We start from the raw sequence: 13711 nt of genomic DNA, 5'->3' as shown, positions 1-13711 counted from the left end.
CAGCACTGGACTGCCACCGTCTGTTGCTAAAAGAATGTCATTAAAGACCTTGATAAGGGCAGTCTCGGTACTATGCAACATTTTAAAACCTGATTGGAGGGTCTCTAAAATATCAGTCCTTAAAGAAGTCCATGACTTGAGTGTAGACACATTTTTCAAGCAACTTACCCAAAAGAGGGAGCTTGGAGATTGCCCTATAATTCACTGGTAAAGAAGCATCCAACCCAGGTTTTTTAAAAGTGGGTGAATAACTGTTTTTTTTTTATCTGTCGGTACAAAACCAAAAGCCAAACTGTTATTGATTATGTGCAAAATCAGTGGTGCAACTGTTTGAAAAACTTCCTTAAGCAAACACGGGGGTAAAATATCTTCTGGTGACCCACTAGGTTTAGCCTCTTTAAACAGACTGGTGAGCTCTGCAAGTGATCCTGGATAAAAAGAGACCAGCCATTCCTCAAAAGATGTAGAGGAGCTTAACACACTAGATTTAGCCAGGGCGTCTGGCAGCATCGCCACCTTGTTGATAATAAATTGATGAAAACTGTTACACACAGAGTCGGAGGCCTGTACAGGTGAGTGATCTTCCACATTCAGCACAGAGTTTAAAGCTGCATACAAAACCCGTGGTTTGTTGGCATTAGCATGCACAAGGTTGGAATAATAGGCAGTCTTTGCGGATTTGACAAGATCCTGATAAGATTTCCAACTCTAAGGGCCATTAAAGATACATGCAGCTTACCCTTTTTCCACTTTCTTTCACACCTCCTGCATTCCCTTCTTACAGCCCTGGTGCATTCAGTCGACCACACATTAGCAGCATGATTTGCCTTTTTTGGGTGAAGAGGCGCAATAGTATCCATAATGTCCTTACAGGTCTGATTAAAATAACAGAGCATCATCATCATCATCATCATCATCATCATCATCATCATCATCATCATCATCATCATCATCATCACCACCACCACCACTATCATCATCATCATAATCATCATCATCATCATTGTTGAGGGTCTGACCTCATGAGGAAATTACTATGCAGTGATTTTCTCCAAAATGACTGTGCTTAAATTGCTCTGAAAAGCAAATAATCACATCAGTGCCAAGAAACTTCATTTCCCATGATGCTTTGCACACGGAAGCATTGGGATGATGTCACCGCCTAATACCAGAAACACGTTCTGCGCATGTGCGGGAGGCGGGAGCTCATGGAGCTTTCCCGCGACTTCAAAGACTATAAATCATGAACGGAACAAAGAAAACTCTGTTCTTTTGCCCAGGATACCTGGCGGTAAGGACACGCTTGTCGAACGCTCCGACTCCCTTGAGCACGCGGAAGCTCTAAGTGCCCAAGTTGAGCCACGCAACCGCTGGAAAGCCACTCCAACTCCATCAGGACCTGACTGGGAACGAGCGGAGCTCCATCCAGCTCTCAGAGACGCTGTAAGTTGTCAAACTCAGCACAAAAGAAACTTCGTTCTCTTTGTGTCCAGCCCGTGGAGAAACACTCACGGAGAACGCCAAACAACGGAGAAAGCATCAAACCGACGGACGACGCCGAAAGCTGCGGAGAAACACGGGGAACCATCAAATCAAAGAGGGAGGGACGCCTCGCTCTTCTGGTGATCAGAAACTCATCTCTTTCTCTCTCTACTTCTTCTTCCGTTTCCTCTATAGTCCAGAATAAGCAATAAAACCGCGCTATTGCTTAAAAAGTAGCTTCGTGTTTTCCTCTTTCGTCCCAAACACGTCCGTCGGGTCATTTTGAAAGAATAAACTGCTTATTGATCATTGTTTGGTATCTTAAAATGGTTTCTGCCATGGCCAGGCTGAAACTAAAAGATATTAATTTGTGATTAATCTTTTGTGTTGTTTCATGATCTTTTGAAATGTTTTGAGTGATTTAAGGTTAAGTTACTACTGATTCTAAGTGCTTTGGAAGTTAAAGTGCAAGTTGCCACCCACACTTTAGCCAGACAAAGGGGTCAGCCATCTTGTATTCAAGACTCCATTTTGAATCCATACACACGCACACACACCACTCCTTTGTGAGAACGGGGGACCCCATCATACATCCTCCATCACACGCAAACACATCCATCTTATTATATCACATGGTTATCATTCATTTATTTCACTGTTTATCCATTTAACAAATTGTTTAATTAAATGTTATAAAATTCAGATTTTTGTGTCCAGTAGCTTTGTTGTGTCGAAGAGAAGTCTCTGCTCCGAGGATTCTACGAACTTCAAGAAAGACTGATAAGAGTTTTGGATTCAATTTTTCCCCGGTTGAAGGGGAATGGTGCCCCGTATATCTAAGAATATCTTAATTAATTAATAAATCAGTAAATATTCCCATATTTACAGAATTTATTGAAGAATCCAAAAGTAAGTTAAAGCTTACGAATTGTTCGCTCCTAATAACCCCATCATCATCATCATCATCATCATCATCATCATCATCATCATCATCATCATCATCACCACCACCACCACCATCATCATCATCAGCAGCAGCATCAGCATCATCGTCAGATATGATTGACTGTTTACTGCTAAACTAACATCTACATCTCTTGCAGGAGGAAGATGTACGTATATTTTTTACCTTTATGAATTTAGCCAGATTGCCATCACGCCTCCTGTTATTGAAACAACTTTCTGATTTCTGGCTGAAAGTCTGATAAACCCAAACCTTCCCCTGTTCTGGGTTTTACAACTGTTACAGTTGGATCTATGCTTTGTTTTCATCCCTCACATGTGACCAGCATCGTTAAACTGTCCAGGACTGAGTTCTCTAATCCTCAGCCTCTAGAAAAGTTGGATCTGGTGTCAGGCGTGTATATCTGGGCTGCTTTACTTTGTGGTCTCCCTGCACTAAAATCTCAGTAACAACGGCCAAACCAAGATGATGACAGATAAGGTAATGGCGTAATTCTTAGTTCAGCCACAGAGCACAGATGTGGAGGACCCCCACTTGCAAAAAGAAATAACATCTGATATTAAACATGTCCCTGGTAATTTGGGTCATGCTGTAGGTGCATTGCTTTCTGAAAGCAACATGGTAACGTGCAACTGTCAACTGCATGGTTCCTATCACGTTTGTGTTTAAAGGTGAACTAAAAATGCTGAAATCCAGAGATAAGGAAACAGTGAAAACAAATAAAAGTTTATTTTACAGGCTTGCAGGTCAAAATTCTGTGAGTCAGCTCTTTGGCTCTTTCGCAGGTAAAGTTTGTGAAGCAGATTAATGGAGAGTGGGCGGGCTGGTAAAGTGGGACAGGGATACTTTGTGGGAGCTGTGATATTTGCCGTCAGCTACAGTGTCTTGTTCCGGTTTTCTGTGGATGAGCGGGGGAAAGGAACTCTGCTACTCTCTTCTACCACTACTCTCCAACTGCATTATTTCCTGTTATTATTTCAGCTGTGAACTTCATGCTCTCTGTAAGTATTCCTCTCCAGAGAAGTTACATGGGTCTGGTATCCTGCTGAGCTGCCAACCGCTGAATATTCTCACTCTCCTGATGTTAACTTTTTACTTTCCTAAACCTAGAATGTGCTACTACTAGTTCATCTGATTTTTGTGTGTCTTCTCAAACCCCCAGTAGATCACGGTGGAGGGTCTTTCCAGCTGAGCCAGGTTCTTTTCCTCTCCACTGTCGCTACATGCTTGATTAGACACAACAAGTTCGTGACTCAGTGCAGTCGACTGGGTTTCACAGGAAACTTTTAACTGATCTGCATAAAGAACTGAACCGAATGCACTGATAAGTAGGTTCAGTTAGAATGTTTGCTTTGTAAAGTGCATTGAGAATATTCTACATAAATAAAAGGAATTGAATCGAATTTAATTAAATGGTAACACTTTACAATAATAATTTGTTTTATTATTTCACTCATTTGTTCTTTTTTTTGTTTTTTTTGTTCGGTTATCCTACTCAGATAAACAGGAGAGATGTTGTAGAAATTTTATGTTTCTTATTTGTTGATCATTAACTAATGTATTACTTTATGTCATGACTCCCAATCTTTCACCCTCCTCTGCCTCCTCATCAAGCCTTCAGCCTTCATGCAGCACACCTGGTCCCCTCATCAAGCTCCAGCCAAGCTCTGTTTCCCTGGCAACCACAATCAACTTCATTCATCTCACCTGTTCCTGTAATCAGCTCATCCCACACACCTGCTTCCTCTGCTATTTAACTCCCAGCCTGCTCCCCAACTGGTGCCAGATCATTGAACGCTCTTTGCTAGTAAATCTTCCAGCCTTGTACCTTGCCTGATCTCAGCCTCCAGACCTCGTTTTCACTCCTGACCCCTGCCTTGAACTCTGCCTGCCACCACGACCCTCGCCTGTCTGCTACCTCATTTAACTTTAAAAATAAAACGTTTTGTCTCAAAAGTTGTGTGATGTCTAATGTTTGGCTCAGAGAAAAGTGGGCACTGTCATACATTCAGTGTGTAATTCATTGTGTTCCATTTAGACAGTGGTGTTTTCAGTTTTGCTCTTCAGTGTTCTTTCCATGCTTGGTAGTGTTCACCCTAAGGCTACTTGTGTTTAAGCAATGAATGGTATGTGTGTGTCATGTGAAAATGTGGCTGTGTTTACCAAATGAGAACACTGTTCCATTTTGGAACATGTTACGATATGTGATGGCAGGGTTTTGTTGCAAAGGGAAGCCACGGTTTAGGAATTTGTGTGTCGTGTTAGGTGTTTTGTGTGTGCAGTTTTGAAAGAAACGTTTTAGCAATAGAAAAAAACTAAGTTAACGAGAACATTAATAAAGGGACCTTCTGTTTATTAATGCTTAAAAATGCACTAAGTAACGTTAAGAAAGGGACCCTTATTGTGAATACAATACGAGTTGGATTAACTATTAAAACTTGTAAAAGTACTTTTGGCATTTTGTAAAATATGGTCACAACAGTAACCATGATCAGCTGCACACAAAGTTTCCTAAATGTTTAATCACTGATTCATTCGAGAGCCTGAAGGAAATTCAGTGAGTGAATACAGTGGGTGTTTGTAAACATGCACACTGCGTGTGTGTGTGTGTGTGTACATAGTTGTGCACAATGAAGCCTGATCTCATTCCAGCATGGTGGATCTGAATAGTAATACCGGGGGGCATCAGGAAGGAGACGAACAACACAAGCAACACAGTATCCACCAGCGAGTTTTAGACACACACACACACACACACACACACACACACACACACACACACACACACACACACGCACGCACACACGCACACACACACACACACACACACACACACACACACACACACACACACACACACACACACACACACACACAGACTTCCTGCTCCTCTCAGTCTGGATCAAGTGAAAACAAAAGGACTGGACCTTTTCCAGCACAACGTGTACCTACTAACATTCTCTCACTGATGCAGTGAGTTATCCATCCATATCTCCATCACGCCCTCCTCCTACTTCTCCTCTCAGCCCCTCCCCACTGTTTGCCTCTTCCACCTGACTGGCCAACAGAACCAGACAGACTTGTCTGGGCATAGAATGAAAGAAGAGTGGGAGGGATGGGGATGACCAACTGGACAGGACCAAACACCCCACCAGCCAGACAGCAGCGGCAAATCAGAACACAATGAATCTCTTGTGAATGAAGCACTTATGCATGTTTTTTTAACGAAGCTACATCGACACAAGTGTGGAAGAAGACATTTGTGAGCCTGAAACTCAAAAAGGAAGGACATAAATCAAAAGGTGACACCGTAATCACAAAGGAGGAGGCAACAGCAGGAATATCAGAGCAGATGTGAGTCTGTCTGCCTCAGACGGGGACCCATGATGACTACAAGAGGACGGAGATTGTCGGACCTGGAGACGTTAGTGGGGATGGAGGACGAGCGTGTGAACAGCTCCAGGAGCAGAGCTGGGAGCTGTGTGGAGTTCCACAGCCTCAAAGTAAGTCACATTTTGTTCTTTGAATGGAGATTATAATACTGAGAAGTATGTCAGACTGGGTTCAATTATTCCACACTTGTTGCATGCTGAGTGGAACAGAACTGCAGTGTTCAGGTTATTATGGGGTGTTTCTGGTGAATCTGCTTAACAGAGGCTGCTTTGGTTCTGCTAAGAAAGATTTTAAATAATACTCTGTCATTTAATATATTCAAAAAATGTACCAATTTGAGTGTACTAAATAATTATGAAAATGTAAATGAAATCAACGATCATGATCGAACTGGAATTTAGAACAGGAAAAAGTTTAAAGTGAATCCGTATGTGTGTCTGACAAATGGTAATTGTATATAAACTGATTATTTCTTCTGGAAAAGGGGGCAGAAATTATAAGATGTTTTTCTTCATTCTGGTCCTTTTCATTCAAATTTGATTTTTTGTTATGCATTTCTTATTGTTTGTATGTTTGATTTGTTTTTATATTGAATGGAATAAAAAATAAATAAATGCATGAACATTTGGCGGGCTGTGCAGTGGTTAGAGCTGTTGCTTTGTAGCAAGAAGGTCCTGGGTTCGTTTCCCGGCCTGGGATCTTTCTGCATGGAGTTTGCATGTTCTCCCTGTGCATGTGTGGGTTCTCTCCGGGTACTCCGCTTCCTCCCACAGTCCAAAAACATGACTGTTAGGTTAATTGGTCTGTCCAAATTGTCCTTAGGTGTGAGTGTGAGTGTGCATGATTGTTTGTCCTGTGTGTCTCTGTGTTGCCCTGGGATGGACTGGCAACCTGCCCAGGGTGTACCCCACCTGATGCCCGTTGACCGCTGGAGATATACCCCCCCCCCCCCCCCCCCCGTTCATGTAAAATGTATTTATTTTTTCATGTCTGACTTTAACCACATCTAATACTGTATTACGGCGTGAGCGCAACAGCGACAACTTAAGATCGATGTGTGAGCAGACTGAGAGGTCGGGTGTTTTCATCTGAACCCTTAAAACCTTCAGCAGGCTACGCTGCACTATTGACGTGTTAGCGCGCGGCGCTAACAACTTAGCGACGTGACATGTCTCGGAGAAAGCGTAAAAACACGTTGGACGCTTCTTCTAGAACATGCAAACTCCATGCAGAAAGATCCCAGGCCGGGAAGCGAACCCAGGACCTTCTTGCTGCAAGGCAACAGCTCTAACCACTGCACCACTGCGCAGCCCAATCCACCTTCCATCTTTTCTAATCTCACAAACACTCAAAAGTGGGGAGAATTGTGTCAAAATTGGCGTGATTACCTTTTCGTGTAAACCGAGCCAAACAGAAACGTGTGAGTCTGTGAACTCAGTAATGATCATTACCTGATTAGGAACATCTTCTGAATTCTGATGGTCTGATTGCGTCTGGCGCCCATGGGTTTCATCCTTTTGTGGAGGAAAAAAGGCAGGAGGAGGTAATATTTGGTCCTTGTCCACATGTGTTTATTGACTTGCATGGATCCACCAGAGTTTATTGATACTTCACAAAGTAATCCATCATCAACTGATCATCTTTTAGAGTCAACTTGATTCAAGATGGCTGCCACAACTAATCAACACAAGAAAACAAAACTGGCCATAAGTCTGACTAATTAGAAGAAACTGAGTTAAATCTCTGTGTACTACTACTACTACTACTACTACTACTACTACTACTACTACTACTACTACTACTACTACTACTACTACTACCACTACTACTACTACTACTACTACTACTACTACTACCACCACTACTACAACTACTACTACCACCACTACTACTACTACTACTACTACTACTACTACAACTACTACTACCACCACTACTACTACAACTACCACAACAACAACAACAACAACAACAACTACTACTTCAACTACTACTACTACTACTACTACAACTACAACTACAACAACAACTACTACTACTACTACCACTACTACTACTACTACTACTACTACCGCTACTACTACTACCACTACTACTACCACTACTACTACTACTACCACTACTACTACTACTTCTACTACTACTACCACCACCACTACTACTTCCACTACTACTACAAGTACTACTATACTGAATAGTAGCTGAGGGTCCTTCGTACTGTTAATGCTACACACTGTGGGACATTCCATGCAAATCCAGATATTTCAGCCTTTATTTGTTATAATTGTGATGATTATGGCTTACAGCTGATGAAAACCCCACATTCAGAATCTCAGACTATGAAAATATTATGAAAAGGGTCAATATTTTAGACTCAAAGTGTCACTAATCAGCTAATGAATCCTGCAAAGGCTTCTTGAGCCCTTAGGTGGTCTCTCAGTCTAAGATGGATTACTGACATAAATAGACTTTTCCATCATATTCTCTTTGTTTGAGTTCCACCTGTATGCCAATGAAAGGGAGTCTAGGTTTAGCCATATCCATTAATAAAAAAACACAAGGTGCAGAAATTAAAGTTTAACCATGAAACTAAAGAAGTGATTGGACTTCAGCAGGAGTGTGCCCCACGGTGCAAATAAAATTAGGGCAAACTGCATGACGGAGACTTATTTCATTAGGATAATTTGTGACTAAGGCTCATTTGCACAAATTCAGTTTTTTTGCAGTTATGTCATATAGTCTACTGACCCCGATCAGGCCTAAAGCGTGTCACTTAAGCATTGGGCATAAAGCCGCGTGATTCATGTGTTGAAATGTAACTCAGCTAGTTGCAGACAGTTGCAGCTCAGTGAGATCCTGAACTTTTCAAGCCTCTGCCGGTGACACAGATGCACACATCTATGGTTTGTTTGAAGCTTCTGCCAGGCTTTAAACATGTCAGAACGGCTGGAGGGGAAGGGCTGTGAAGATCTGAGACTCAGAGGTCCGTGGGGGACATGACGATGTGTTTGTGTCCAACACAGCCTGCAGATACCACAAGTCTTCTTCTGTATCTGCTATACAGCCATCACCATGTGCACACACAAACACACGGAGCGTATCATTAAAGTTATCTCCTGGCTGCTTCAGGTGTATCATTACTGCAGCCCGTCACTGCAAATCCAGCTGTACCAAGCCTCGGTATAAGCGCTGAGGAATGTATAGATTGTGTCCACACATTCAGCCTTGTGAGTGAGTGTGAGAGAGGTCAGGGCGGGTTAGCAGCCGTGCTACATGAAAGTATGCAATAATTCTCACGTGGCTGCCGGTTAAATGCATGTAAGCAACGTGTGTGTTCATACATTCTCTTTGATCTTTGAAGATGAATTAGCTTTTCTGATGTCTGTTTTTTAAAGATCTGAAGCCAAACTTCAGCTGAGTTTGGGTTTAGGTGAAAGCTTGAGGTGGGGCATTTAGCAGTTATCCGTTGAATGAAAAAAGCCACAAAATGAATCATGTCAGTCAGGACAAAGACTGAAGCGAAGGTGTGTGAAATTCTCCAGGGATTGGGAACTTTACCTTCTGTGTGCGTGTGTTTGAAGGAGAATCCTCCAGGATCCTCTAGAGACTGAACAAATTGAAAGACTAGAGACTGAGTCACGTTCTTTAAAAACGTCAAATCTTAAAGAAAAGCAGGGAGAGGTAGCAGGTATAAAGGTGAGGAAGCCTTTCAACTTTTATTTGCAGCATCAACAGTATGAAAAGACTTTTAAAAAGATCTTTAGTATACCAACGCTGGCAGCTGGATTCCACCGTGTGTGTGTGTGTGTGTGTGTGTGTGTGCGTGTGTGCGTGCATGTGTGTGCGTGCATGTGTGTGTGTGTGTGTGTGTGTGTGTGTGTGCGTGCGTGCGTGCATGCGTGTGTGTGTGTGTGTGTGTGTGTGTGTGTGTGTGTGTGTGTGTGTGTGTGTGTGTGCGTGCGTGTGTGTGTGTGTGTGTGTGTGTGAGCTGCGTCTCATCTCGAGGTGAGGGCTGAAAGCCCCAAAGGGAGGACAGAGAATGAACTCCTCCTCAAGCTCAGTACTTGAAGGCTGTGAGGCTGAACCTGCTGAGGATCTGACTTCTTGAAGACTTGAAACTTGAGGAGGAAAAACATTCAAGTGTCAAAATTTGACCCTACAAATGCAAACAATAATAAATATGAGTCACATCAGGCAGGCATGCCCTCCAGCTGACTCCCATTCTGCTCTTGAAGACCTGACAAGGAACTGCCTCTAGGACCGGTCGTAGCTGACCAGATCTGGCATGGTGCTTTATTATGGTAAAGCTTGAGACTTACCTTTAAAGGTCTTAGAATTTTATATTTTGGGACCTAATTTGCCTTTACAATTACTAAATACATACCACATCCATCGACATATATGGCCACGTCCTGTTTCTATTTGCTTGAAGAACCTGGAAAACTGCAGGTGTCTTGTTTAGACTTAGACCTCCTTTCAGAATTTTCTTACAGGCATTGAAAGCCTTTTTGCTTTGTGGTGATCAAACACAAAGCCGTCTGTTTAACACTCTTCTTCGAGAACTGTTAAAACAACGGATAACATTCAAGATGTTATCCGTTTCCTGACTGGAATTTCTTCGGGTATTCCTGTGTCCTGGGTGGCCGGGGTGAAGCCTCCTTATGTGTCATCTTTAGAACGTTGCGAGAGGAGGATTCAATGTCAGGTTACATTACCTCTGTTTGGCTTCAGACAGTTTTCGTGACACGGCAGGTTGTGAAGTCTAAGACATCGGGGTGGCGGCTGAAGGTATTATGCTGGCTGTAAGAGCGAGGATTATGTCCCAGTGATTCTGCATTCCCAAGCTGGAGCAAGAGGAGGAGGAGGAGAGTGAGGAGCAGGATGGAGGGACAAAAAGGTGTTGGGAGGGAGTCTAGGGAGGGGATAAAAGCAAATGAGCGGATCATTTTTTGACTTGATGACACGTGAAAAGGTATCGGCTGCCCCTCTAAAAACTTTTTACAACTTCAATTTGAGAAGTGGCTCCCCCTGCTGACGCTTGAATTCAATTCAATTCAATTCAGTGTATTTAAATATCGCTAAATCACGACAAGAGTCGTCTTAAGGCATAAAGTAAACATTCCAGTACAGTTCAGTTCATTAAGCCAATCAGTAAAAAGTCATACTATACATATATAAGTTTATTCCTATATAAGGAACCCAGCAAATTTAATCGAGTCACTGACTAGTGTCAGTCGCTGTGTCTCAATTCAGGGTCTGTGTCCTTTTAAACTATTTCAGGTCATTTTAAACATTATCAACACTTAGCTTCATTTTAAAATACAATGACGTGAAACTGAGATTGCATTGCGTCTCTAGACATAACTCTGTTATGTTTACTGATAAACATCTTCTGCTGTGGGTTACAGAAGAGAAACACAGCTCCTGGAGAGGCTGGCTGGCTGGCTGCACCAGATCTTTTATGACCGTGTCCCACAATAAGTTTCTGTAACAATTTCTTGGATGAGACGAATGAAAAACCTGAAAATGGTGTGTGTGTGTGTGTCTTACTTTGTTGTCATAGCAACACTGTCAAGCACGACTGCTGTCCTACCACCACTTCTCTGCTGCAGATGTGTTTCTCTGATAAATATGCTAAATTAGAGAAGATGGAAGGTGGACTGGGCTGCGCAGTGGTTAGAGCTGTTGCCTTGCAGCTAGAAGGTCCTGGGTTCGTTTCCCGGCCTGGGATCTTTCTGCATGGAGTTTGCATGTTCTCCCTGTGCATGCGTGGGTTCTCTCCGGGTACTCCGTTTCCTCCCACAGTCCAAAAACATGACTGTTAGGTTAATTGGTCTGTCCAAATTTTCCTTAGGTGTGAGTGTGAGTGTGCATGATTGTTTGTCCTGTGTGTCTCTGTGTTGCCCTGGGATGGACTGGCAACCTGTCCAGGGTGTACCCCACCTGATTGCCCGTTGACCGCTGGAGATAGGCACCAGCACCCCCCACCCCCCTGCGACCCTGCGTGGACAAGCGGGTTCAGAAAATGGATGGATGGAAGGTGGATTATTTTCTTTCGATGGCGGGAGATAAATGGCAAGTAATCAGGGGAACCATGCACTCAGGGGTAATGATCAGACATCCAGTCTTTTCAGAGTTTAACTTATTCTATGAGCTAATGGCTAGTCCAAAGACCAAAGTTTTTTGCTGCTGCTTTTTCAGACAGCTCCACTTCCATTTTCTAAACATATACATCACTTTCAATTTAGCTTTTTGCTCCCAGATGCATATGAAGTGACACACTTTACTGTTTGCTGGTGAAATGCATGATTTATAAGTGACAATGGGATGTATAACTGATGGGTAAAGATATCACCGCAGAGGCTTTCACACTGCAGGCCTTGATGCTCAGTTCTGATTTTTTGAGTAAATCTGATTTTTTTGTGTGGCTGTTCATACTGTGACTGAAATGCAACATCAAACTCTCTCCAGTGTGAACACTCCACGGCCCCAAAGCAACCCGTATGTGCAAAAAACAAGAAGTCACTCACACTCACCCCAAAATTCCACTATCTCCGCTCCGCTCCGGCACGAACTCCGCAGCAAAAACTGTCCCGTTGTAGTCAATCAGATCTGTTCCACTACTGCGGCCGTGCGGCGCAGTATGCCACCCGCCATTCCGCCATCCGGCAAAAATAGGATCGATTCTATTTTTGCCGGACGCCGGAGCACCTCCGCAGTCAATGGACAGAAATCACAACCGCCCAACAGGAAAGGGAGCAAGCACAACTTCCGTTATTTCACAATGAATCGATAAACAAAAAGCATTTTTTTTGTTTCATATGCACAGGTTTAACAACTTTTAACAACTATCAATGGCGGTTGAACTTTGATTGCACAAAAATGAGCCATAAATACAGTTTCTACTATCAAAGTAGTCACCCTTTGTTGATCCAAACACTGCTGATATCTCAACACAAATGATGGGCAGATTAAACAGTTCATTTCGATGCTTCTCCCACACAACGGGTGTTTGGATCTAACTTCCGTGTTCATTGCTCGGACTGTATCGCAAGATCTCGAAAATCCCGTGCATGCCTGTTTGCGCACCTCAGGTCTCAGCACCGGGGCGGAGCCGTTGTAGAGCAGGTATACCGTAAATCCTCTAATATTGGCCTGTATTCAATTAACGGCCGGTGTCGGAGTCGGCGGAGGTGAATAATGGCCGGTATTTTATTGTGGCCGGGTGGAATGTGGTAACAAGCAAGTACCACGGGGGGGGGGGGGTTATCCGTCTCAATTTTGATTTGCCAGTGATAGACCGCGAGGGTAACTTTAACCGTGCGGAGACGAAGAGGAGGCGAAAATTTGATATCAAGTTCAAAGAGAACGCGCTGATTATGCTGCAGAACACTGGGGAGCAGTAGGGGTTGTATGAACTAGTCACTTGTCGACTTCACTATAGTGACTTTTATGCCTGTCATCGACTAGACGCGGTCACTTGATAATGACCGGCAAGATGCAGTCCACAGAAAAGACAGCAGCCTGCTGTCAGCAGGTGACAAGCTCCTGCGAGTCTGGAGGCAACGCGCTGTGCCAGAGCGTCGGTATTGACACCCACCATAAAACGGACATTTAACCAAATTGTGACCTTTACCCTCTTGCAATTTAACCTTCCCCTCACCCCATCCTAACCTTAAACAGCATGTGCATGCAAAGCTCTGATAGTTGATGCGCTCCAGACATCTGCGTCCTGAGCACGGCCACAGTAACATTATCAAATCAGGTGTCGCCACCTCAAAAACAAATTTAACACACGATCGTTCATGTCGGCTCATTTCCTTTTATGTTTTCTGTCTTTTATTCTTTTATTTGTGCCTGATGCGTTTCGCT

General features: G+C 43.2%; 1 protein-coding gene across 1 annotated transcript in view; it reads left to right on the top strand.

The window, feature by feature from the left end:
• Positions 1 to 5539: 5539 nt before the first annotated feature.
• Positions 5540 to 13711, top strand: part of arhgap20 (Rho GTPase activating protein 20) — a 68083-nt gene continuing 59911 nt past the window's right edge. Inside the window, exon 1 of the mRNA XM_054746619.2 lies at positions 5540 to 5949. Coding sequence (XP_054602594.1) covers positions 5830 to 5949 — 120 coding nt within the window. The 5' untranslated portion in view covers positions 5540 to 5829. The remainder of the gene's footprint in view (positions 5950 to 13711) is intronic.

This window comes from Nothobranchius furzeri, chromosome 14 (assembly GCF_043380555.1).
Source record: "Nothobranchius furzeri strain GRZ-AD chromosome 14, NfurGRZ-RIMD1, whole genome shotgun sequence".
Taxonomy (NCBI): domain Eukaryota; kingdom Metazoa; phylum Chordata; class Actinopteri; order Cyprinodontiformes; family Nothobranchiidae; genus Nothobranchius; species Nothobranchius furzeri.
This window is presented reverse-complemented; position numbering and strand designations above follow the sequence as displayed.